The sequence below is a fragment of the Jaculus jaculus genome, chromosome 9 (genome assembly GCF_020740685.1).
Source record: "Jaculus jaculus isolate mJacJac1 chromosome 9, mJacJac1.mat.Y.cur, whole genome shotgun sequence".
Classification (NCBI taxonomy): Eukaryota; Metazoa; Chordata; class Mammalia; order Rodentia; family Dipodidae; genus Jaculus; species Jaculus jaculus.
This window is the reverse complement of record NC_059110.1, coordinates 114616659-114637378: the sequence shown is the minus strand read 5'-3', so window position 1 is coordinate 114637378 and position 20720 is coordinate 114616659. Positions and strand designations below refer to the sequence as shown.

Genomic DNA, 20720 nt, shown 5'->3' with positions numbered 1-20720 from the left:
ACTTGGGAGGCAGAGGTAGGAGGAGGATCGCCGTGAGTTCGAGGCCACCCTGAGACTACATAGTGAATTCCAGGTCAGCCTGGGCTAGAGTGAGACCCTACCTCAAAAAAAAAAGATTGTACGCAGAGGGAGGGATCCTACAAGGATAGTAGGCACAGACAAAGGCAACATTTTGCCTAACTCAGTATCTCAAGGTTCACTTGAATCCTAGCTTGATCTTAAAAGGCTGGGCTTGTGGATGAGGGAAAAAAAAAAAAAAAAAAAAAAGAGGAAAAAGAAAGAGCGGGAGGAAAGGAAAAGTAGAGTACATTCTGAGGACCTGATTCCTCTTCCCAGCTCACATTCCTAGGCCCCAGTCCCGTTCCTGCCGCCTCCGCTGCCCAGGGGGGCCCTGGTCTCCGCTCCAACTATTCCAACCATCTGGGCAGGGTGGGGCGCTGGGCTCTTGGGTCTCCCCTCCGCTGACCCCCCCCCGCCCCGCGCGCTTCATCGGTCTCCCCTTTCTGCCCCGGTCCCTCCTTTTCTGGGGTGGGGCCAGCCAATGGACAGCAAGCCTCGGGGTTTGGCCTGGAAGCCCGGAGCCGCGCGCGCATCCCCCGCCCCACAGTCCTGGCCAGCGTCCCGGTGCGCACGGACGTGGCTCGAGTTTCCTCGGCTCCGGGCTCCCGCTCGCTCGCTTTCCCCTTCTCTCTCTCTCTCTCTCTCGCTCGCTCGCTCCTCCTTCTCTCCCGGTCTCCAGCTCCAGCTCCACCCGGCCGGCCCCGCACGGCTCCCGGGTAAGCCATGGAGGACGTCACGCTCCATATCGTCGAGCGGCCGTTTTCCGGGTTCCCCGATGCCACCGCCGAAGACACGGAGGAGACCACGGCTGGAGGGGCTCCGGCCACCCAGGAGCCGTCGGGGACCGGCTCCGAAGAGTTGATCAAGTCGGACCAGGTGAACGGGGTGCTGGTGCTGAGTCTCCTGGATAAGATCATCGGGGCGGTGGACCAGATCCAGCTGACCCAAGCCCAGCTGGAGGAGCGGCAGGCGGAGATGGAGGGCGCCGTGCAGAGCATCCAGGGCGAGCTGAGCAAGCTGGGCAAGGCGCATGCCACCACCAGCAACACGGTGAGCAAGTTGCTGGAGAAGGTGCGCAAGGTCAGCGTGAACGTGAAGACCGTGCGCGGGAGCCTGGAGCGCCAGGCCGGCCAGATTAAGAAGCTCGAGGTCAACGAGGCCGAGCTGCTGCGGCGCCGCAACTTCAAAGTCATGATCTATCAGGTGAGCCCGCGGGACACACCGCGCCCCGAACTCTCTCGGGCTCCAACCTGCCCCGGGAGCAACCAGAGGATCCACCCTCCTTTCCAGCGAGCCTAGCTCGGGTGGGGTCGGGGAAAGCGGTGGGGACACCCCTGGGGACACGCTCCACACCCCGCGCCGCCCAGCGCCACCCCACCTCACCCAGCCCAGGTCCCTCCCTCCCTCCCAAGTCACCAACCCCCTGAGCGGAACTCTGCGGTGGGCTGGACTTAGGAAACGCTGCCCTTTGCAGGCTGCAGCGAAGGGAATCTCTGCCTTCCACCTTCCTCCTTGGGGACACGTTTACTTTGTGTGTGTGTGTGTGTCGGGGGTAATATTAGGAATCTCGGGAGGTCTTTGGAGAGCCCCCGGTTGTAAGTGGACACTGGTGGCCGGGCCCCGGGCCTGAGGCCTCCGGTGCTGCGGGCCCGATATAGCGAGTGATTCAGGGCTCAGGCACGCACCGGGGAGGGACAGCGCCAAGCGCGGGACGCGAGTTCCAAGCCCCCATCACGCCAACCCCGAGCCCCTCGCACCAGCCTTTGCTGCCCACGCATGTTCCCAGGCAGCGATCTGTCCCTGGCCTCCGGGCACTTGCAGGCCCTTGGGAACACCCTGTCCCGTAGTACCCGGGCGCCCTTGTCCTCCTGGAAGAGGGTGGGGCGGGAAGGGGTGGGCGTTAGGAGTGCAAGGGCGGGGGGCTGGTGGGAGGGGGACGGTCCGGGCGCGGTGAATCACCCCGCATGCCTGCGGGGGCGGCGTCCCGAGTGGAGCGGAGCGGAGGAGGCGCGAGCTGGAGGAGGCTGGCGTACCCCAGGCTCCACCCGGGTGGCCTAAATGATTCCTTTGCACCTCTCCTCATTCCTCTGGCCTGGATATAAATGTAGATTTTTATATCATAACTCTTACAGATGTTAAGAATTCTCATTGCTGCCTTGTCCCTCCTTTCCCTTTCCCTGACCTCAATAGGAATGAATCTTAGGGAACTTGGGGCTTGGTGATCTTTCCTTGGGTGGGAATGGGCTTAGCCTGGCCTCTTCCCTCCCACCCCACCTCAACTTCCCACAGGCGTTATTCAACCTGATGAATGCTCCCACCTCTGGGAGAGAGGATCTTGAGAGCCCTACGGGTTACTTTATACTTCTGAAGGGAATGGAAAGAAAAGGAAGGTTAGACTGCCCACATCCCCTGCCTGCAAGGGCCTTTCTCGGTCGGTCAGGGAGTTAGGGTCACTGATTGCGATGGGGCCTAGTCAAGCTGGTTCAGAATGCCCATCTATGGGGAGGGGAGGAGAGGGGGGTGTTTGCCTTGGTCTAAGAAGAACAAGAGAGATTGGGAGGTTAGCTGGCACCTTTGTGAGGAGATGGGACAGAGACAGAAATGCCTCCTCCTGTTCTCACTGCTGAGGAACCTCATTCAAGAGGCTTTTTCTTGGCCTTTAAGAGGTTTTGCCTGTGCTGGCACATGCCCATAAGCCTAGCACTCCAGATGCCAAGGCAGCCAGATTGCAAGTTTGAGACCAGCCATCTTGGGAGGCATAGCCTGGCCCTGTCTCAAAAAAAAAAAAGACTTTGCTTCTCCCATTTACCAAATTTACAATATTGTCCGAGTAGAAAAATGTTTATTTAGAGCTGTTTCCACCTGTGTGTGTGTGGGGGGGGTGGTGCATGCCTTTAATCCCAGCACTCAGGAGGCAGAGGTAGGAGGATCACTGTGAGTTCGAGGCCAGCCTGGGACTACAGAGTGAGATGCAGGTCAGCCTGGGCTAAAAAGAGATCCTACCTTGAAAATAAATAAATAAAAATAAAAACAACTGTTTCCACTTAATGTAACTGCTTAGAGGCAGCAGAAGGGGAGTTGGGTGTTACTTGTGAGATGGTTTAGAGGCCTTCCTGGCCCTGGAAGAACAGCCTGAGGCAGCCAGCGGCTCCCAGAGTGTCATCATGAAGAGCTTGAAGAGGTGGCTTTCTCACTCTAACTGTCCTGCTAAACTTCCTGTGCCAAAGATGGGAGATTCTGAGAGAAGGATAGGTATTTGTGAGGGACTTCTGTGCAGAGAAGAGTGGCATCTCTTGGTCCCATCCTTTTGCTCTCTGGCGTTGGCAGTAGTGGGTGGGGTGAGGGACACTCACAAGATTTTTTTTTTTTTTTTCCGAGGTAGGGTTTCACTCTAGCCCAGGCTGACCTGGAATTCACTATGTCGTCTCAGGGTGGCCTCGAACTCTCCACGATCCTCCTACCTCTGCCTCCCGAGTGCTGGGATTAAAGGCGTGAACCACCAACGCCCAGTTAAAATATCTTTATTATGTATTTATTTATTCTAGAAAGAGAGAGAGAGGGGATGGGCACACTAGGGCCTCTAGCTTTTGTGAGTACTGGGGAATTGAACCTGGGTCCCTAGGCTTTGCAGGCAAGCAGCACCTTAACTGCTAAGCCTTCTCTCCAGCCTTTTTTTTTTTTTTAAGCAGGGTCTCACTCTAGCCCATGCCGACCTTGAACTCATAGCAATCATTTCTACCTCAGCCTCCTAAGTGCTGGGATTAAAAGTGTGAGCCAAGCTGGGCGTGGTGTTGCATGCCATTAATGCCAACACTTAGAAGGCAGAGGTAGAGGATCCCTGTGAGTTCCAGACCAGCCTGAGACTCCATAGTGAATTCTAGGTCAGCCTGGGCTAGAGCGAGACCCTACTTCAGAAAGTCACACACAACAATTGTGGGCCACCACACTTGTCTAACACAAGATAATTTTTACTGCATTTTTCCAAGCCTGGGCCAGTGAAGGGTACAGATAATTGAGGTAGAAAGAGCGGCTTAACTTGAGCCCCAACCCAGAGGGAAGTCACTAAGTAAACTAGTTCCCACACCCGGGGGGGGGGGGGAAGCTCAGGGGTAAGAGAAACTTTCAGCGTGTGGGGTGGGGTTGAACTCGTAGAACTGCCTTGATCTACAGCACAGATGTCCCCGGTGGGGCAAGGGGCTAGGGCTCTGCTGCTGGAGAAAAGCGGAGCTCTCCTCTCTCAGGTCTGCAGAGGTCTGTGGCCTGAGAAGAGAATGGGGTAAAAATAGCCATGCGTCTTGGCAGGCCTAATAGGGAAGGCTGGGGGCGGCAGCGTTTATGGGAAAGTCAGGATGCTTGGGTGGCCAAGCACAGAGAAAGGGGCCGGGGGCTGGAAAAGAGGCTTCCAGATGCCACGAGTTGTTTTTTTTATTTTTTATTTTTTTTGTTTTTTTGAGGTAGGATCTCACTCTAGCCCAGGCTGACCTGGAATTCACGATGTAGTCTCAGGGTGGCCTCGAACTCATGGCGATCCTCCTACCTCTGCCTCTCGAGTGCTGGGATTAAAGGCATGCGCCACCACGCCCAGCTGCCATGAGTTTTTTGAGAGGGGGAGCAGGGAGTACATTCAACATTCCCCACTACCGATGTGGGAGGCGATGATGAGGCACTGGAGATGGATGAAGGCACCGAAGGGTGGGGGGGAGGCCCCAGTAGAAGGATCCGTATATCTGGCCACCCACATCCTATTCCTGGGGCAGGGAGAATCCCGTGTGTGGCCGCCAACAAAAGTGAGCCTTTTTGCAGCCCATCCTGTTAGGTGACACTTAGGCACCAGATAGTGAGGCAGAGAAGCGAATCCTACTAGTAACCAATAGGCCGAGGGCTGCAAGGAGGGGCAGGCCACCCTGTGCAGACGGAGACACTTGCTCTGAGACACTGCAGCCTGTGAGAGCCGCGCTTCATAGAGCCACATCTCCCAGGCAATGATTTGGATATTTTCGGAGTTATTTTAGAATCAGGAAGAGGAGATAAAGTGGACATAAATGCTCGCCTGCTGGGATAAACTTTTCTTCTTCTTCTTTTTTTTTTTTTTTAAACCTTCCAATGCTAAGGATTGTACTCAGGGCCTCTCACATGCTAAGTAAATGTTCTACCACTGAGCTATATCCCCAAACCTGAAATAGTTATTTATTTATTTATTTTTTCATGGTAGGGTTTCTCTCTAGCCCAGGCTCACCTGGAACTTACTATGTAGTCTCAAACTCATGGCGATCCTCCTACCTCTGCCTCCCAAGTGCTGAGAGAGGCTGGAAGAGAGACTTCCAGGTGGCACGAGCTTTAGTGAGAGGCAGAGAGAGAGAGAATGGACGCGCCAGGGCCTCTAGCTGCTGCAAATGAGCTCCAGATGCCTGCATCAGCTTGTGCATCTGGTTGATGTGGTTCCTGGGGAATCAAACCTGGGTCCTTTGCCTTTGCAGGCAAGAGCTTTAACTGCTAAGCCGTCTCTCCAGCTTGACCTTAAACTTCTGGTCGTCCTTCTTTCTCCTCTGAGTGTTGGGATTACAGGCATGTGCCACCATGCCTGAGTTTTTGCATTGCTTGGGATTGAAACCAGGAATCCAACCATGCAAAGTAAGCCCTCTACCAACTGAACTACAGCCCCCTAGCGGCCTGGAATAGCGGCCTTTAACTCCTTTCTCTCTGGGTTCCAGACGAATCACAGCTACCTTGCTCCAGACTCTCAAACCATTATCCAAAAAATACTCTCCGCCTGGTGCTCTGGGTCCTTTTCTGCCCTTGAGTTTAGTGACTATGCAACATGGGCCTACCAAGCTGCTTCTCCAAACAGAGGAGTTTGGCTTGTTTTTCTTGGTCAGTGGGCCCAACGCAGAAAGGGCATTATTAGAGGTATTTCCACCACTGAAGGAAATCTTACTATCTACCTGCTCCTTCCTCCTACTTAAAAAATATATTTAAGCCGGGCGTGGTGGCTCACGCTTTTAATCCCAACACTCGGGAGGCAGAGGTAGGTGGATCACTGAGTTCGAGGCCACCCTGAGACTCCACAGTGAATTCCAGGTCAGCCTGGGCTAGAGTGAGACTCTACCTCAAAAAACCAAAAAAAAAAAGAAAAAAAAAATATATATATATATTTAAGCCGGGCATATTGGAGCATGCTTTTAATCCCAGCACTTTGGGAGGCAGAGGTAGGAGGATCGCCATGAGTTCAAGGCCACCCTGAGACTACATAGTGAGTTCCAGGTCAGCCTGGGCCAGAGTGAGACTCTACCTACCTTGGAAAACAAAACAAAAAAAAACAAAGCAACAACAACAACAAAAATATATGTATATATACACACACACACACATACATACATACACACACATATGTATATATGTATATATGTGTGTGTGCGTGTATTTTTGCATATGTGTGCACAGGCAGAGGCACATGCTTGTCAAGGTCTCTTGCCACTGCAGCCGATGCCCACGCAGCTTTTTGTGGGTGACTAGGGAACTGCATTTGGCAAAACTAAGCAAAAGCCTTTATCTGCTGATCCGTCGCCCCGGTTCCCCTGCTACTTTTTTCAAAGTGAAGTTTGACTGTTGCAGAAGTCAAAGTTGAAGATGGGAGGCCAGGGGGCCAGGCATGGTGGTGCATGCTTTTAATCCCAGCACTTGGGAGGAAATAGTAAGAGGACTAATGCAAGTTCGAGGACAGCCTGAGACTACAGAGTGAATTTCAGGCCAGCCCTGGCTAGAGTGAGACCCTACCGAGAGACAGGGGAAAACAAGGTGAGGCTATAGCTTAGAGCAGATAACTAGTAGCAAAAGAGAGGGAATATTATCGCTGAGCAACGACCTCAGAGATGAGTGGCGCCATGTTTTTGGAACCCTGCCTTTGTGAATATTTTATTATTCTTTTATAGAACTTTTGAGATAGAAGACAATCAGTTTTATCTTCACTGTGTATTTTGGAAAGCTGGGGCCCAGAGGGGGGAAAGTCACATGCCTATTTATAGTCACATAAGTGACTGGGGATCAACACCAGGGCCAGCCAGACAGGGTGGTGCACACCTGTGATCCTAGCTCTTGGGAAGCTGAGGCGAAGGCAGAGGGGTGGGAATGAGAGGCTGGTTTGGGACACAGCTGCTTAGTGAGGCTGTGTCTAAATGAAAGAAAGAGCTGGGTGTGCTGGCATAGGCCTTAAGTTCCAGCACTTGGGAGGCTGGCGTAGGAGGATAGCTCTGAGGTAAAGGCTAGCCTGGAGCTACAGAATGAGTTCCAGGTCAGCCTGGGCTAGACTGATACCCTGCCTCGAATAAAAAAGAAACAAGAGCTGGGCGTGGTGTTGCATGCTTTTAACCCCAGCACTCTGGGAGGCAGAGGTAGGAGGATCACTGTGAGTTTGAGGCCACCCTGAAACTACATAGAGAGTTCCAGGTCAGCCTGAACTAGAGTAAGACCCTATCCCCCCCCCCCAAAAAAAAAGAAGAAGAAGAAACAAAAAACTAACAGGGCTAGAGAGATGGCTTAATGGTTAAGACATTTGCCTAGAAAGCCAAAGAACCCAGGTTTGATTCCCCAGTACCCATGTAAGTCAGATGCACAAGGTGATGCATGTGCTCTGGCATGCCCATACTCTCTCTATCTGCCTCTTTCTCTCACTCAAATAAATAAATTTTTTTTTTTTCGAGGTAGGGTCTTGCTTGAGCCCAGGCTGACATGGAATTCACTATGTAGTCTCAGGGTGGCCTTGAACTCTTGGTGATCCTCCTGCCTCCGCCTGCCAGGTGCTGGGATTAAAGGCGTGTGCCACCACGCCCGGATCAAAATAAGATATTTTTAAAAAACTAAAAGAAAGCAAGGGAGGAGGGGGAGGAAGGAAGGCAGACCAGAACCCAGGTATATTCTCCCTACTGGGGATGCTGTGTGTGTGAGAAAGTGTGTGTGCACACACGTGTTATATTGGCTACAGGTGGCCAACATTGGTGACCATTAGCTGCTTAATCTCCTGAGTGCAGAAGCCAATGCAATGAGTATTCCCTGGCCCCGTGACAGAGAAAGGAGACGGTGTAAAGCATGAGGATCGGGCTCCCGGCCAGCCACGGAGTCCCCTGACTTTGACTCTGTGTAGGAGAGGGCCATTTCCCACCTTCCTCCTCCCCAGAACCCTTACAGGTCAGGGCCTGCTGCTTTGGGTGCTTGTGGCTACACGCCTTGCTGAACACTGCTGTTGTCTGAGTCTGGTAGTGTCCCCAACTGTCCCTCTCTCGTGGCTTCTGATTGCCCAAGGCAAGCGCGTCAGCTCAGCTCTCCAGGAGAGAGGGCTGGCAGCTGCCGCTGGAGGCCCCATTGGCCTCCCTACGCTGAAGACAGCTCGGGTCGCATCCCGAGTTCTCTGTGCGCTTTAGTGTCCGGTACTCTAGGCCCTGAGTGGCAAGGGAAGGCAGGAAGTGGGAACATGGCCAAAAGGAGTTATCCAAGGTGTCCCTCTTCCAGGCCCGTTTTTTTATTTTTCTTATCCTCTGATGCACTCAGTGCTCACCCAGCCTCGGGGAATAACAAGATGTCAGAGAAGTGTGGCTTCTCTTTCACTCATTGGAGCCTCCTGTTACAATCCAAACGACTGGGTTTTTTAAAAATTCCTTCTCGCCAGAGTGGTGGTGCACGCTTTTAATCCCAGCACTTGGGAGCCAGAGGTAGGAGGATCATGGTAAGTTCGAGGCCACCCTGAGACTAAATAGTGAATTCCAGGTTAGCCTGAGCTAGAGTGAGACCCTACCTCGAAAAACCAAAAACTAAAAATAAAATCAAAATAGAATTCCTTCTCCGTGCTCAGAAGCCTCCCCCCCCATTTCTCTCCAATCCCCCAGAAGCCATGGTCACCCTCATCTGTCGCTCAGCAAGGGTTGAAGGTGGGAGCCCAAGCACGGGGCTGGGGAAGATTCTAGAGGGAGGCGGATGGGGTTCGTTTTAAGCAGTGTTTGTTAATTATGAACGTGGGTTGGTCTCATCCCTTCCAGCCTCAGGGCCCTCTGAATGAAGCATTTCAAATGTGGCTTCTTTCCACCCTAATGCATTGTGTGCATTGTCCAGTACCAGCCCCGACTGAGAGCCTCTTTTTTCTCGCAGCCCTCCACACCCACCTCCCAAGCCCCATTTAAACCCCTTTTCCTCATCTTAGCCCAAGAAGAAGCCGAATGCATCCTCTGGCCGGGCCACACCCAAGATGGTGCCTTTCGACCTTCTGCCTGAGACTGAGCCTTTTGACCTGAAGCCTGACCCAGTGCCCGAACGCCCCGCCTTTGAGCAGATGCCTAGGCCGCTGCCCTGTTACCCAGAGCCTGGGCCTTGGCCCACCCCAGAGGAGTCAACAGCCAGGGGGGCCATCTAGGATCTCCTCAGCCTCCAGGGCCAGCCGGCTTGGGGTTGCCACTCCAGGCCGCCAACTCAGTATACTTGGTGGGAGGCGGTGGCTTTTTGGTGGGCCCTTTCAAGTCACTGCCCACTGGCAGTGGACAATGCCACTTGTGTATGCAGGGTTGAGGCAGATGTTGGTGTGCAGGGGGAAGTGGGGGGGCGATGGATTGGAGGGGCCTACCCTCCTTGAACCTTTTTGTTTTGGCTTTTACCTCAGTACTGGGGATGGAATCCATGCATGCCCAGCCAAGTGTTCTGTCATAGACCTTATCCTCTACTCTTTTTTTTTTTTTTAATATTTTCGTGTTCATTTTTTATTTATTTGAGAGCTACAGACACACAGAGAAAGACACATAGAGGGAGAGAGAGAGAATGGGCGTGCCAGGGCTTCCAGCCACTGCAAACGAACTCCAGACGCGTGCGCCCCCTTGTGCATCTGGCTAACGTGGGACCTGGGGAATCTAGCCTCGAACCGGGGTCCTTAGGCTTCACAGGCAAGCGCTTAACCGCTAAGCCATCTCTCCAGCCCCTCTACTCTTGACTTCTGTTTTCACAGTGGGGCTCCCAGCACCACACTGGAGCTGCCCCCAGAAGCTGCCCTGTGGAGCTGCTGCATGAAGCTGGGAGCGGCTACTGAGGTCCTCTTCCCCTCCCCCTGCCGACACTGCCTGCCTCCTCTGGGACGCTCCAGTTTGGCTCCAAGTCTCTTTGGAAGGGGCCATCATGAGGCCCAGGCCTGGGGGCTGTTGTGTACCCTCTCCACCCCCACTCCTTATAGTTGAGGAAAACATTTGCACTTACTTTTTTTCAGATTTTTTTTTTTTTTTTTTTAGAAAATGTTTTGCAAAGAGATCCCTTGTGTTTGCCAGACCCTGACTTGGGTGGGGCACCCAAAAGCTGCCAGCTCAGAGAGGCCCACAGGGGGAGAGCATGCTAGCTGGCTGGGATCCTCCACCTCCTCAAAGGACAGAGTTTCTCAACTCTATTTTCCTCCCCATTAAGAGGCTATTTTAGACACTTTTCATTGCCTACCTCTCTCGAGAACTTTTTTTGTTTGTTTGTTCTTTTGTTTTTCGAGGTAGAGTCTCACTCTAGCCCAGACTGAACTGGTATTCACTATGTAGTCTCAGGGTGGCCTTGAACTCATGGCGATCCTCCTACCTCTGCCTCCTGAGTGCTGGGATTAAAGGCATGTGCCACCACCACCACCCCCCAACCCCCGGCTTCATGAACATTTAATATGATAGACTGTATGCTTGTCGATGTATGGAGGCTCTTTGGAGCACCACAGACTAGTAGAATATCCAAGTATTTCTGCACACAGTATTCACTCTCTTGGGGACAATGTCACCCCTGCCAAGAATCTACACTCGCAGAAGGAAGGGCCTTCCTGCTTCTCGCGTCTCATCTCCTGTCTTGTAACCCAAAGTGGAGGTCTTGGGCTTTTAGGGCCCTCCCTTCGTTTCTCCTCTGTGCTGCAATGTCTTCTGACAGCCTCTCGAAGCAGATCCTGGGTCTGTGAATGACCCCTGCCTCGTCTTCACCAGCACTGTTTGCAGACAGAACTAGTCAGCATGAAGTCAAGAGAGGCTCCCACCCACAACTGAGTAGCACTTTAAAAAAAAAAATTACTTTATTTATTTATTTATTTGAAAGTGACAGACCGAGAGAGAAAGAGGCTGATAGAGAGAGAGAGAGAATGGGCGCGCCAGGGCCCCCAGCCACCACAAAGGAACTCCAGATGCATGCATCCCCTTGTGGGTGCACCTCCTTATGCATCTGGCTAATGTGGGTCCTGGGGAATTGAGCCTCGAACTGGGGTCCTTAGGCTTCACAGGCAAGCGCTTAACCGCTAAGCCATCTCTCCAGCCCATGAGTAGCACTTTTTAAATTTACTTTATTTTATTTATTTATTTGAGACCGACAGAGAAAGAAAGAGGCAGAGAGGGAGAGAGAGAGAATGGGTGCACCAGAGCCTCCAGCCACTGCGAACAAACTCCAGATGCATGCACCACCTTGTGCATCTGGTTTACGTGGGTCCTGGGGAATCGAACCTCAAACCGGGGTCCTTAGGCTTCACAGGCAAGCACTTAACCTCTAAGCCATCACTCCAGCCCCGAGTAGCACTTTTAACTCTTCTAATCAAATGTGAAATGCCTGGTTGAGGGCCAGGCACCATAGTGGGTGCTCAGTTAGGTTATAATCTCATAAATATCTTTCCTGCAGTGGGGTTGAGAGGTGAAGGGGGAGCCGTCCCCTCTAAGTCCGCTCTGGGCTGGTGCTTCCCTGGCTTGGGGACGTGTGTGTGTGTGTGTGTGTGTGTGTGTGTGTGTGTGTGAGTGCTTGTGCACACGCACTTGGCAGAGGACTGGAGAAACTGTGCATGCTTTTGTTCAGACCTGGTCATTAAAGGTGACTCTGGAAACCAAGCCTATTGGGAGTGGTGGTTTTGTTTAATAAAAACCGGAAAGCAGAGCAAGCAGAGTTTTCCCTCCTTACAACCCTCCCTACCCCCCCCCCCGGGGGCCCCTCTATTGGCCTAGAAGCTCTGCCAGGGAAGTCGGGGTGGGACAAAGGTGCCTGGCCTGTGTACCCAGGGTTGGGGGAGGTGCTTTTGGATTGTGTTTGGTGGCTGTTGTAGCAACAGGCAAACTGGGTGGGCCCAAGACAGCACTCCAAGGCTGTGAGTCATGGGGGAAACCTGACTTGGAAAGGGGGTTGGAAATGAGAAATCCATTAATGGAGGGGAAAAGCTAATGGTGGTGGGTTCTGTCCAGAGCCAGCCTACCAGGCGTTGTCCAGGGATTCAGGTCTTCTGTACTCTGACCTTGAGTGATGGGACCATCGCTCAAGCAGAGGTCTACCCTGAAAGGGGTTATATCCCCCAGATACTGTTCTGGTACTGAAACCCCCCCCCCCCACACACACACACATACAGCAAAATCCAGGCCTGGAGATTGAGATCGTGCACTAGGCACTGGGGATATGGGGAAGGCCATAAGAAGCTCGCAGCTCTCTCCTCAGCCCTATTTTCCACAGTTGGCAAAGACCTTTATCTAGAAAGCCAGAGGCCAGGAACACCAGCCAGCTCAGCCTTTAGAGTTTGGGGTGGAGCAGAGGGAGAACCAGGGATGCTGGGGCGGGGCGGGGATACAATGCGTGTTTGTCTTCCAGCCACTGGAACAGTTTTCTGACTACTCCTCAGTCTGTCCACATTGTCTGGGTTTAGTGAAAGGGAGTGTCTTCAGCAATGCTTGGGGTTCCCCACTCCTGTCCCAGATAGGGTCTTCACTTTTGGCCAGGCTGACCCGGAACTCACTCTGTAGTTCCAGGCTGGCCTCGAACTCATAGATCCTCCTGCCTCTGCACAGTGCTGGGATTATAGGTGTGCACCACCAGGTCCGCCTTCCACCAATGCTCAGTGGGATGTGGGTGGGTTTTTATTCTGACATTCTGGTAGACTGAAGCAGAGATAAGAGCTGGAAATTATTTCTTTATTTTATTTTATTTTTTATTTGAGAGACATAGAGAGAGAATGGGCACACCAGGGCCTCCAGCCATTGCAAACAAACTCCAGATGCATGTGCCACCTTGTGCCTATGTGGGTCCTGGGGAATTGAACTTAGGTCCTTCAGCTTTGCAGGCAAGAGCCTTAACCAGTAAACCATCCCTCCAGCCCTATTTAGTTTATTTTTTGAGATAGGGTGTCACTCTAGTCCAGGATGACCTGGAATGCACTCTATAGTCTCAGGCTGGCCTTGAATTCACAGTGATCCTCCTACCTCTGCCTACCAAATGCTGGGATTAAAGGCATGCGCCACCATACCCAGCCAGAGCAAGGTTTTTTTTTTTTTTTTTGCAGGGGGGTGTTCGAGATAGGGTTTCATTATAGCCCAGGCTGACCTTGAACTCATGGCAATCCCCTACCTCTGCCTCCCAAATGCTGGGATTAAAGGTGTGCACCATTATGCCCGGCAAGAGAGCTGGGGATTTTTTAAAACTATTTTTATTTATTTATGAGTGAGAGAGAGAGAGAAATGGAGAAATGGACATGCCAGGCCCTCTTACAATTTTTTGATACTGGGGTTGTAGGTAAATATTAGCTGGAGATGGATGAAGCACTGGCAGAGAATTTAATCCTAGGGAGTCCTAAAATGATGGGTAAATTCTAATACTGAGAGTCCTAACATAGGCCTCCTTCTGTCGGGTATAACAGAGATCACAGGGAATGCTGAGAGACATGGGGACCTTCCTACACTCAGAATAAGACACCCTTCAATGCCTCCGTGAATAAGAGGCAGAGGGATAGACACGTGCCCTGGGGTGCCTGTGATAGTACTAAACCCCACCTATGGCAGGTGGAGACTACAAGTCCCAGCATGCCTTGTGCCCAGGTTACCTTGCCTGCTGGGAGGTGTAGTAGGGTAATGGAGAGCTGGAGGTGGCTTGGTGCCCAACATAGCTGGTGCCCAGTTGGGAGAAGAGGTGGAGCCTCATTCTCTTTTTGTCCCTGCTAATGCTATTGACAGGGAGGGAAGGAAGTTGGGAGGAGGTGTTCCTAGTGTTCAGTGTAAACCAGGAAACTTGGAGGGGGGAGGGGATGTGAATGGGAGAGAAGAGGAAAGAGCTTGGGGGTGGGACAGGAATTTATGTAGCAGGTGGTAGAGAGATTCCAAGTCGTTTGTGTATAGGGAGTGTTTATGTGTGTGTGCATTTGTGTGTCTGTGAGAAAGGTCCATTTACATTCCTCATTGTCTCAGGAGGTGGGATTTTCTTACAATTCTAGGAAATCGTTTTTCTTCAGAAAACCCCTTAGAAAAATTCTCATTCCTTGTTCTAAAATCCTTAAAAAAGAGGCTGGGCCAAAAAAAAAAAAAAAAAATCCTGCTTATGTTCTGGAAAAGACCTTTCTGCAGTCTTACTTTTTGGTGGTGGTGGTATGTTCCTAACAAATGTTGATCTAGAGTCAGAAAGTTGGAAAAATCTCGCCAGAATGGAAAAAAATGAGTGGTACTGGGTCCTTTGAGAGGAAACTGGGAAAGCAAAACACTGGCTTTCAGTTCCAGGATCATAGGCAACCTGGGATGGGACCACCATCCCACTGTTGCCCTTTGACCTCAGGCCTTGGGAACATAGCAAGAGCAGAGCATCATTTTCCCTTCCTTTCCAAAGCAGGGACGTCAGGGCCAGAAGAAATGGCCACACTAGGGAGAAAATGTGTCTATGGCTTCCAGTCAGCTTCTTCCCCTTTTCTCCATTAATTTCTTCATGGGGACTGGGGTGACCCTGCTGGAGCCAAACATTATGGGGTCAAGGAAGGAGCGGGTGGGTAGGCAGAACTCTCATTCCCCAAAATCTGGTTTTTAAATGGCTCAAGTTTGGAAAACGCTCTTTCTTTACGCTATCTTCAAGCTATCCTCCTCAGGTGTCACCCGAAATTGACTTTGAGCTCATCTGTCACCCACGCACAAACAAACCCGCTTTTGCTTTTTTTTTTTTGGTCCTGTTTGGGGCAGTGTGTGATTTATGCCACCAGAGGGCGCTCCGTCATTTCCATTTAAACTGCATCCCCCTCAGTGGCTTCTTGCAGTCACGAGGGATCCCAGGGCCCCAGGGATATTTAGCTAAAGTGCAATTATAGGGCAGAACATTTTCTGACCCGAAACTCTGTTCCCTCCTCGCACTAGTTGGATACTAGCCGTTCAACACAGATATAGGGACTGTGGTTGATGTACCCCGCCCCGTCTGTACCAGGCGCACAGGCGGGGTGTGTAGGCAAAAGCCAATAAATAGGCTGAGAGATGGCTCCGTGGTTAAGGCGCTTGCCTGCAAAGCCAACCACCCACGTTCAGGTCGCCGGTACACACGTAAACGCAGATGCATATTGTGGCACATGAATCTGGAGTTTGTTTGCAGTGGCTGTAGGCCCTTGCATGCTCATTTTTCTCATCTCTCTTTCTGTCTCTGCTTGCAAAGAAAGAAAGCAAGCATGCATGCATGCAAGGAAGTTGGAAAGATGGCTTAGAGGTTTATGTGCTTGCCTGCAAAGCTAAAGGACCCAAGTTCAATTCCCCAGGACCCACATGCATCTGGAGTTCGTTTGCAGTAACTGGAAGCCCTGGTGCGCCTATTCTCTTTCTCTCTGCCTATTTTTTTTTCTCTCTCTCTCAAATAAATAAATAAATACAATTTGTAAAAAGCCAATAAGAAAAGAGCCTGGCGCGGTGGCACGCGCCTGTTTACTAATCCCAGCACTTGGGAGGCAGAGGTAGGAGGATCGCCCTTGAGTTGGAGGCCAGTTTCGGACTACAGAGTGAATTCCAGGTCAGCCTGGGCTGGAGTGAGATCCTATGTGGAAAAACCAAAAGGAGAAGACACAGACAGAGTAAGTGAGGAGGCTTTCACAGCCCACCGTCTGTCCCCCCGGCCTTTTCTCACATCTCGGCTCTGATCTCCTCCTAGGACGACGTGAAGCTCCCGGCTAAGCTGAGCGTGGGCAAGTCTCTGAAGGAGTCGGAGGCGCAGCCGGAGAAGGAGGGCGACGAGCTGGGCGAGGGCGAGCGTCCCGAGGACGAGGACGCGGCGGCGGCGGCGGCGCTGGAGCTGTCGTCGGACGAGGCGGTGGAGGTGGAGGAGGTGATCGAGGAGTCGCGCGCAGAGCGCATCAAGCGCAGCGGCCTGCGGCGCGTGGACGACTTCAAGAAGGCCTTCTCCAAGGAGAAGATGGAGAAGACGCGGGTGCGCACGCGCGAGAACCTGGAGAAGACCCGCCTCAAGACCAAGGAGAACCTGGAGAAGACGCGGCACACGCTGGAGAAGCGCATGAACAAGCTGGGCACGCGCCTCGTGCCCGCCGAGCGGCGCGAGAAGCTCAAGACGTCGCGCGACAAGCTGCGCAAGTCCTTCACGCCCGACCACGTGGTGTACGCGCGCTCCAAGACCGCCGTGTACAAGGTGCCGCCCTTCACCTTCCACGTCAAGAAGATCCGCGAGGGCCAGGTGGAGGTGCTCAAGGCCACCGAGATGGTGGAGGTGGGCCCCGACGACGGCGACGACGACGACGACGACGACCGCGTGGGCGCCCGGCGCGGGGGCGCGGGCGAGGCCACCGACCTGCTGCGAGCCAGCAGCCCCGACGTGCACACGCTGCTGGAGATCACCGAAGAGTCCGACGCCGTGCTCGTGGACAAGAGCGACAGCGACTGAGCAGGGTCCCCCGCCCCGCCCCTCCCCTCCCGCCCAACCGAGGGGCTCTGCCCTGGAGGCTGGCACCTTGGCCCTGCCACGCCCTGCACCCACCACCCCTTTTTCTTCTTGCAAACTTTTCTCTTTTGCACTCTTCTTCCTCAGCCCCAGCCTGGCTGAGCTTTGTGGGGTTGTTGTTTTTTTTTTTGTAAGTTGAACACACTTGCCCTTCCCAGAGCACTCCTCCCCCAAAGCTACAGCTGTTAGACGGCAGGAGCCAGCCACCACCACCACCACCACCACCACCACAACCCCTCTCCCCATGGACGGCTTTAATTTGGACACAGTCTCTGGGGGGATGGAAGGAGCGATCCATATACTGACCGTCCAAGTCCAGCATCCTCTTGAGGCCTCCCCCCCATACACCCGTCACTCCGCCCCGTGCACACCCAGCTGCGTCATTCCTGCTCGCCGAGCTCTGCCCCTGGAAAACTCCAAAGCTAAACTTCCTGCAAAAGGAAAGAATGAACGAATCCTGGAAGGGGTTATTTGCAGGCGTGTTGGGAGGGGGGGATTATACAGGCTTGTAATTCCATCTACTTGGGAGGCTGAGGCAGGAGCATCACAAGTTTTTAAGGCATGCCTGGGCTCACAAGAGTGAGTTCAAGGTTAGTAACTCAGAACCCGTCTTCAAAATTAGAAATAGAGACAGGGCTGGGTTGTAGCTCAGTAGTAGACCGCTTGCCCAGGCAAAGCCCTAGTTTCAATCCCCAGTACCATAAACAAGAAAAACAGGAAAAAACAAACAAATAGAAGACCCCTGCCCACGTAGGAAGGTTCCTACTAGCAAGCTGGAGGGTCTTTGGGGAGACTAGGCGGTGGAAGGTGGATGCAGAGTGAGCCTTGACCCTGGATGTGGATCTGCAAAGGGTCGCACCAGGGACAGCCGATGGCAAGCAGGACCTGGGGAAGGACAAGTGGGAACACGCGTGGAGGGAGGCGCACACTTATGAGTACATGGCTTTAAGAAGGAGAATGGGAAAGTAGAAAGCAAAAATGGATGAAGAAACAAGTTCTATTCATTAGCACCATGAAGAAACTCAGGGCAACCCCCCCCATCTTACTGGCCCTCCCGGGGGTGGGGGACAGTAGGACCATTTTCAGAAGAGAGAAGGGAGGGCAGTGTGAGAAAGCAATGATCCAAAGAAAGGAGAGGGGTTAGCCTTTCCATATCTACCCTCAGCTGGGGATCTGGGCGCTGCTCCCCTGGGGAACCCTGGTTTTTAATACCTAGAGTATTAAGGAGCCAGGCGTGGTGGTGCACGCCTTTAATCCCAGCACTCAGGAAGCAGAGGTAGGAGGATCGACGTGGGTTCGAGGCCAGCTTGAGACTACATAGTGAATTCCAGGCCAGCCTGGGCTAGAGCGAGACCCTAACTACCCACACGCATGCACGCGCAAAGATTCCAGAAGGGGGCAGCAGCAAGCTGCAGAGAACTGGGAGTTAGGAGGGAGGTGGGCTGGAGAGAGCAAGGTGCCAAAGGAGCAGACCCCAGGAAGGGAGGTGGGGACCGTGGGAAGGATAACTGGCCGCCTCTTAACTGCGTCCCTCGCGCAACCTTCTACTGCAGATCCTTCCCCAGAACTAGTATAAAGCTACGGGGCTTGCCTGCTCCTCGCTGAGTTCCTTGCGACTCTGGGGGTGCTTTTGCTGAAAACTTGGGGAGATACTGCTTCCTGTCTGAGGCCGGATTTCTGTAGTCTACCGACTAGGTTCTCCTCAGGACACTTCAATCTCCCTGCTTCTCCTGTTAAAGGCTTTTAGGCAACAAGGACGCCTGCCCGCACCACCATCACCAGTTCACACCCCGCCCCAGGGATGGTTGGAGGGTGCCACCTCCTCACCGTCTCACCCCAGTCCCCCACGTATCTTCCCTGCTCCGCTTTTTAGGATTACAGCTTGTTGGTTTTTCTTTTCTTGGAGGGGGAGGGGGGAATCTGGGGACACAAACCTTTTATACAACATAAAACTCTGCTTTAAAAAAAATTTTTTTCTTCCTTTTCTTGGTTCCCTTCGCTCCTCTGTATGGTTGGAGGCACATCAGCTGAGGGAGGATGAGGAAGGTGAGGCTGGAAAAGGTCCCTTGGGGCTGGTGGGCTGAAGGGGCCCCAGTTGGGAGTACATGCAGTTTCCTGTGGGCTCTGGGGAGCCCCTCACGTTGCTGTGTCCTGGTGAGCAGCCCGACCAATAAACCGGCTTTTCTAAAAGAATCTGTGTGGGCTTGTATTGTTCAGAGTACCTACTTAGGGTGAGTATCCATCGCAACACTGGAGGGAATTTGGGATGAAAAGGGGAAGGAGGGGGCTGGAGAGATGGGTCAGTGGTTAAGGCACTTGCTGGCAGCAAAAACTTAACAACTGGAGTTCGATTCCTTGGTACCCATTATAAAGCCAGATGCACAAAGTGGCACATGCATCTGGAGTTCCTTTGCAGTGGCTAGAGGCCCGGGCACACCCATTCTCCCTCCCTCCCTCTCTCTTTCTCTGTGAAAGAGACGCCACCTGCCAGGAGGGGCAAGCTGAGGGTCCCCTTGTCTGGGACCTGCAAGTGCAGCTGTGAAGCAGAGAGTGACGCCAAGACCCCAGGTGCAGCCAGACTTCCTTCCGGGGAAGCCTGCTGTTTCCTCACTGACCCTGGAGCTGGCCGAGCAGCGAGCCGCAGCGAGTCTCCTGTCTCAGCCTACCTCAGCAAGCCAGGTTACAGGCTAGCATGGCCACGCCCGGCTTTCTGCATGGGTGTTGGGGCCGGACTTGGGTCCTCGTGTTTGTATAACAAGCGCGCCCACCCGCCGAGCCCTCTCCCCAGCCCCTGAACTCTGTTCTTAGGAGGTCAGGAGACAGCTGTAGTCAGACTTGGATGAGTTGACTGCCTCATCTGTTCTCACCCGTAGCAGTTGAACTGATTTGGGGTCCAGTTATTTATTATTTTGGTATTCTGAGGTGGGATCTCACTCTAGTTCAGGCTGACCTGGAATTCACTATGTAGTCTCAAGGTGGCCTCAAACTCAGCGATCCTCCTACCTCTGCATCCTGAGTGCTGGGAATAAAGGCATGTGCCACCATGCCCTGCTAACTTACCCCCTCCGAAATCCATTTATTTATTTTTTTATTATTTTTAAAAAAATTTTTTAATTTTTTTAAAGATTTTTAAAAAATTTTATTTATTTATTTGAGAGTGACAGACAGAGAGAGAAAGAGGCAGAGAGAGAGAGAGAGAGAGAGAGAGAGAGAGAGAGAGAGAGAGAATGGGTGTGCCAGGGCCTCCAGCCACTGCAAATGAACTCCAGATGCATGCACCCCATTATGCATCTGGCTTACATGGGTCCTGGGGAATCAAACTAGGGTCCTTTGGCTTTGCAGGCAAATGCCTTAACTGCTAAGCTATCCCTCCGGCCCATATATATATATATATTTATTTATTTTAGAGAGTGAGAGAAAGAGAGAGAGAATTGACACACCAGGGCCTCAGCCACTGCAATCAATTTCCAGATGCTTGCACCACCTAGTGGTCATGTGAGACCTTGCACTTGCCTCTCCTTTGTGCATTTGGCTTACACGGGATCCGGAGAGTTGAACATGGGTCCTTAGGCTTCACAGTCAAGTGCATTAACCACTTAGCCATCTCTCCAGCCCTATTTTGGGTCCTTTCTACTCCATTCCCCACATTCCTGCCAGCGATATGCACTGGATAGTCCCTCACAACCATTCCACCCTATATGCACGTGTCCACTTCATGACAATGCGGAAGCTCTACAAATTCAGTAAAAGTTGCTTTGACTTTTGACCTTTTCCAGGCTCGCTGTGTGTAATCTAATACATTTAATGCATTCTCATTCTGGGCAATGGAAGTGAGCTGTGGCTCCCAGTCAGCCACAGTATCACCCTACATGGTTAAAAAGAAGAAGAGTGGCCGGGCGTGGTGGCGCACGCCTTTAATCCCAGCACTCAGGAGGCAGAGGTAGGAGGATCGCCTTGAGTTCAAGGCCACCCTG

The 20720-nt window shown here is 52.5% G+C and overlaps 1 protein-coding gene across 2 annotated transcripts; it reads left to right on the top strand.

The window, feature by feature from the left end:
• Window positions 1-610: 610 nt before the first annotated feature.
• Cavin1 (caveolae associated protein 1) lies at window positions 611-18939 on the top strand. Of its 2 annotated transcripts, none has more exons than XM_045158907.1 (2): window positions 611-1263; window positions 15946-18939. In XM_045158907.1, exons 1-2 carry the CDS (start codon window positions 784-786, stop codon window positions 16687-16689), a joined length of 1224 nt encoding a protein of 407 aa, XP_045014842.1. In that variant the 5' UTR covers window positions 611-783; the 3' UTR covers window positions 16690-18939. The 2 variants fall into 2 exon arrangements, with proteins under 2 accessions (XP_045014842.1, XP_045014843.1); XM_045158908.1 differs by lacking the exon at window positions 15946-18939 and adding an exon at window positions 9248-9638.
• The last annotated feature ends 1781 nt before the right edge of the window (window positions 18940-20720 follow it).

Excerpts from the sequence above, each read along its gene's own strand:
- Cavin1 (XM_045158907.1), top strand. The coding sequence starts at position 784 with ATGGAGGACGTCACGCTCCATATCGTCGAGCGGCCGTTTTCCGGGTTC. Across the intron at positions 1,264-15,945 it reads TCAAAGTCATGATCTATCAG|GACGACGTGAAGCTCCCGGC; the intron begins GTGAGCCCGCGG and ends ATCTCCTCCTAG.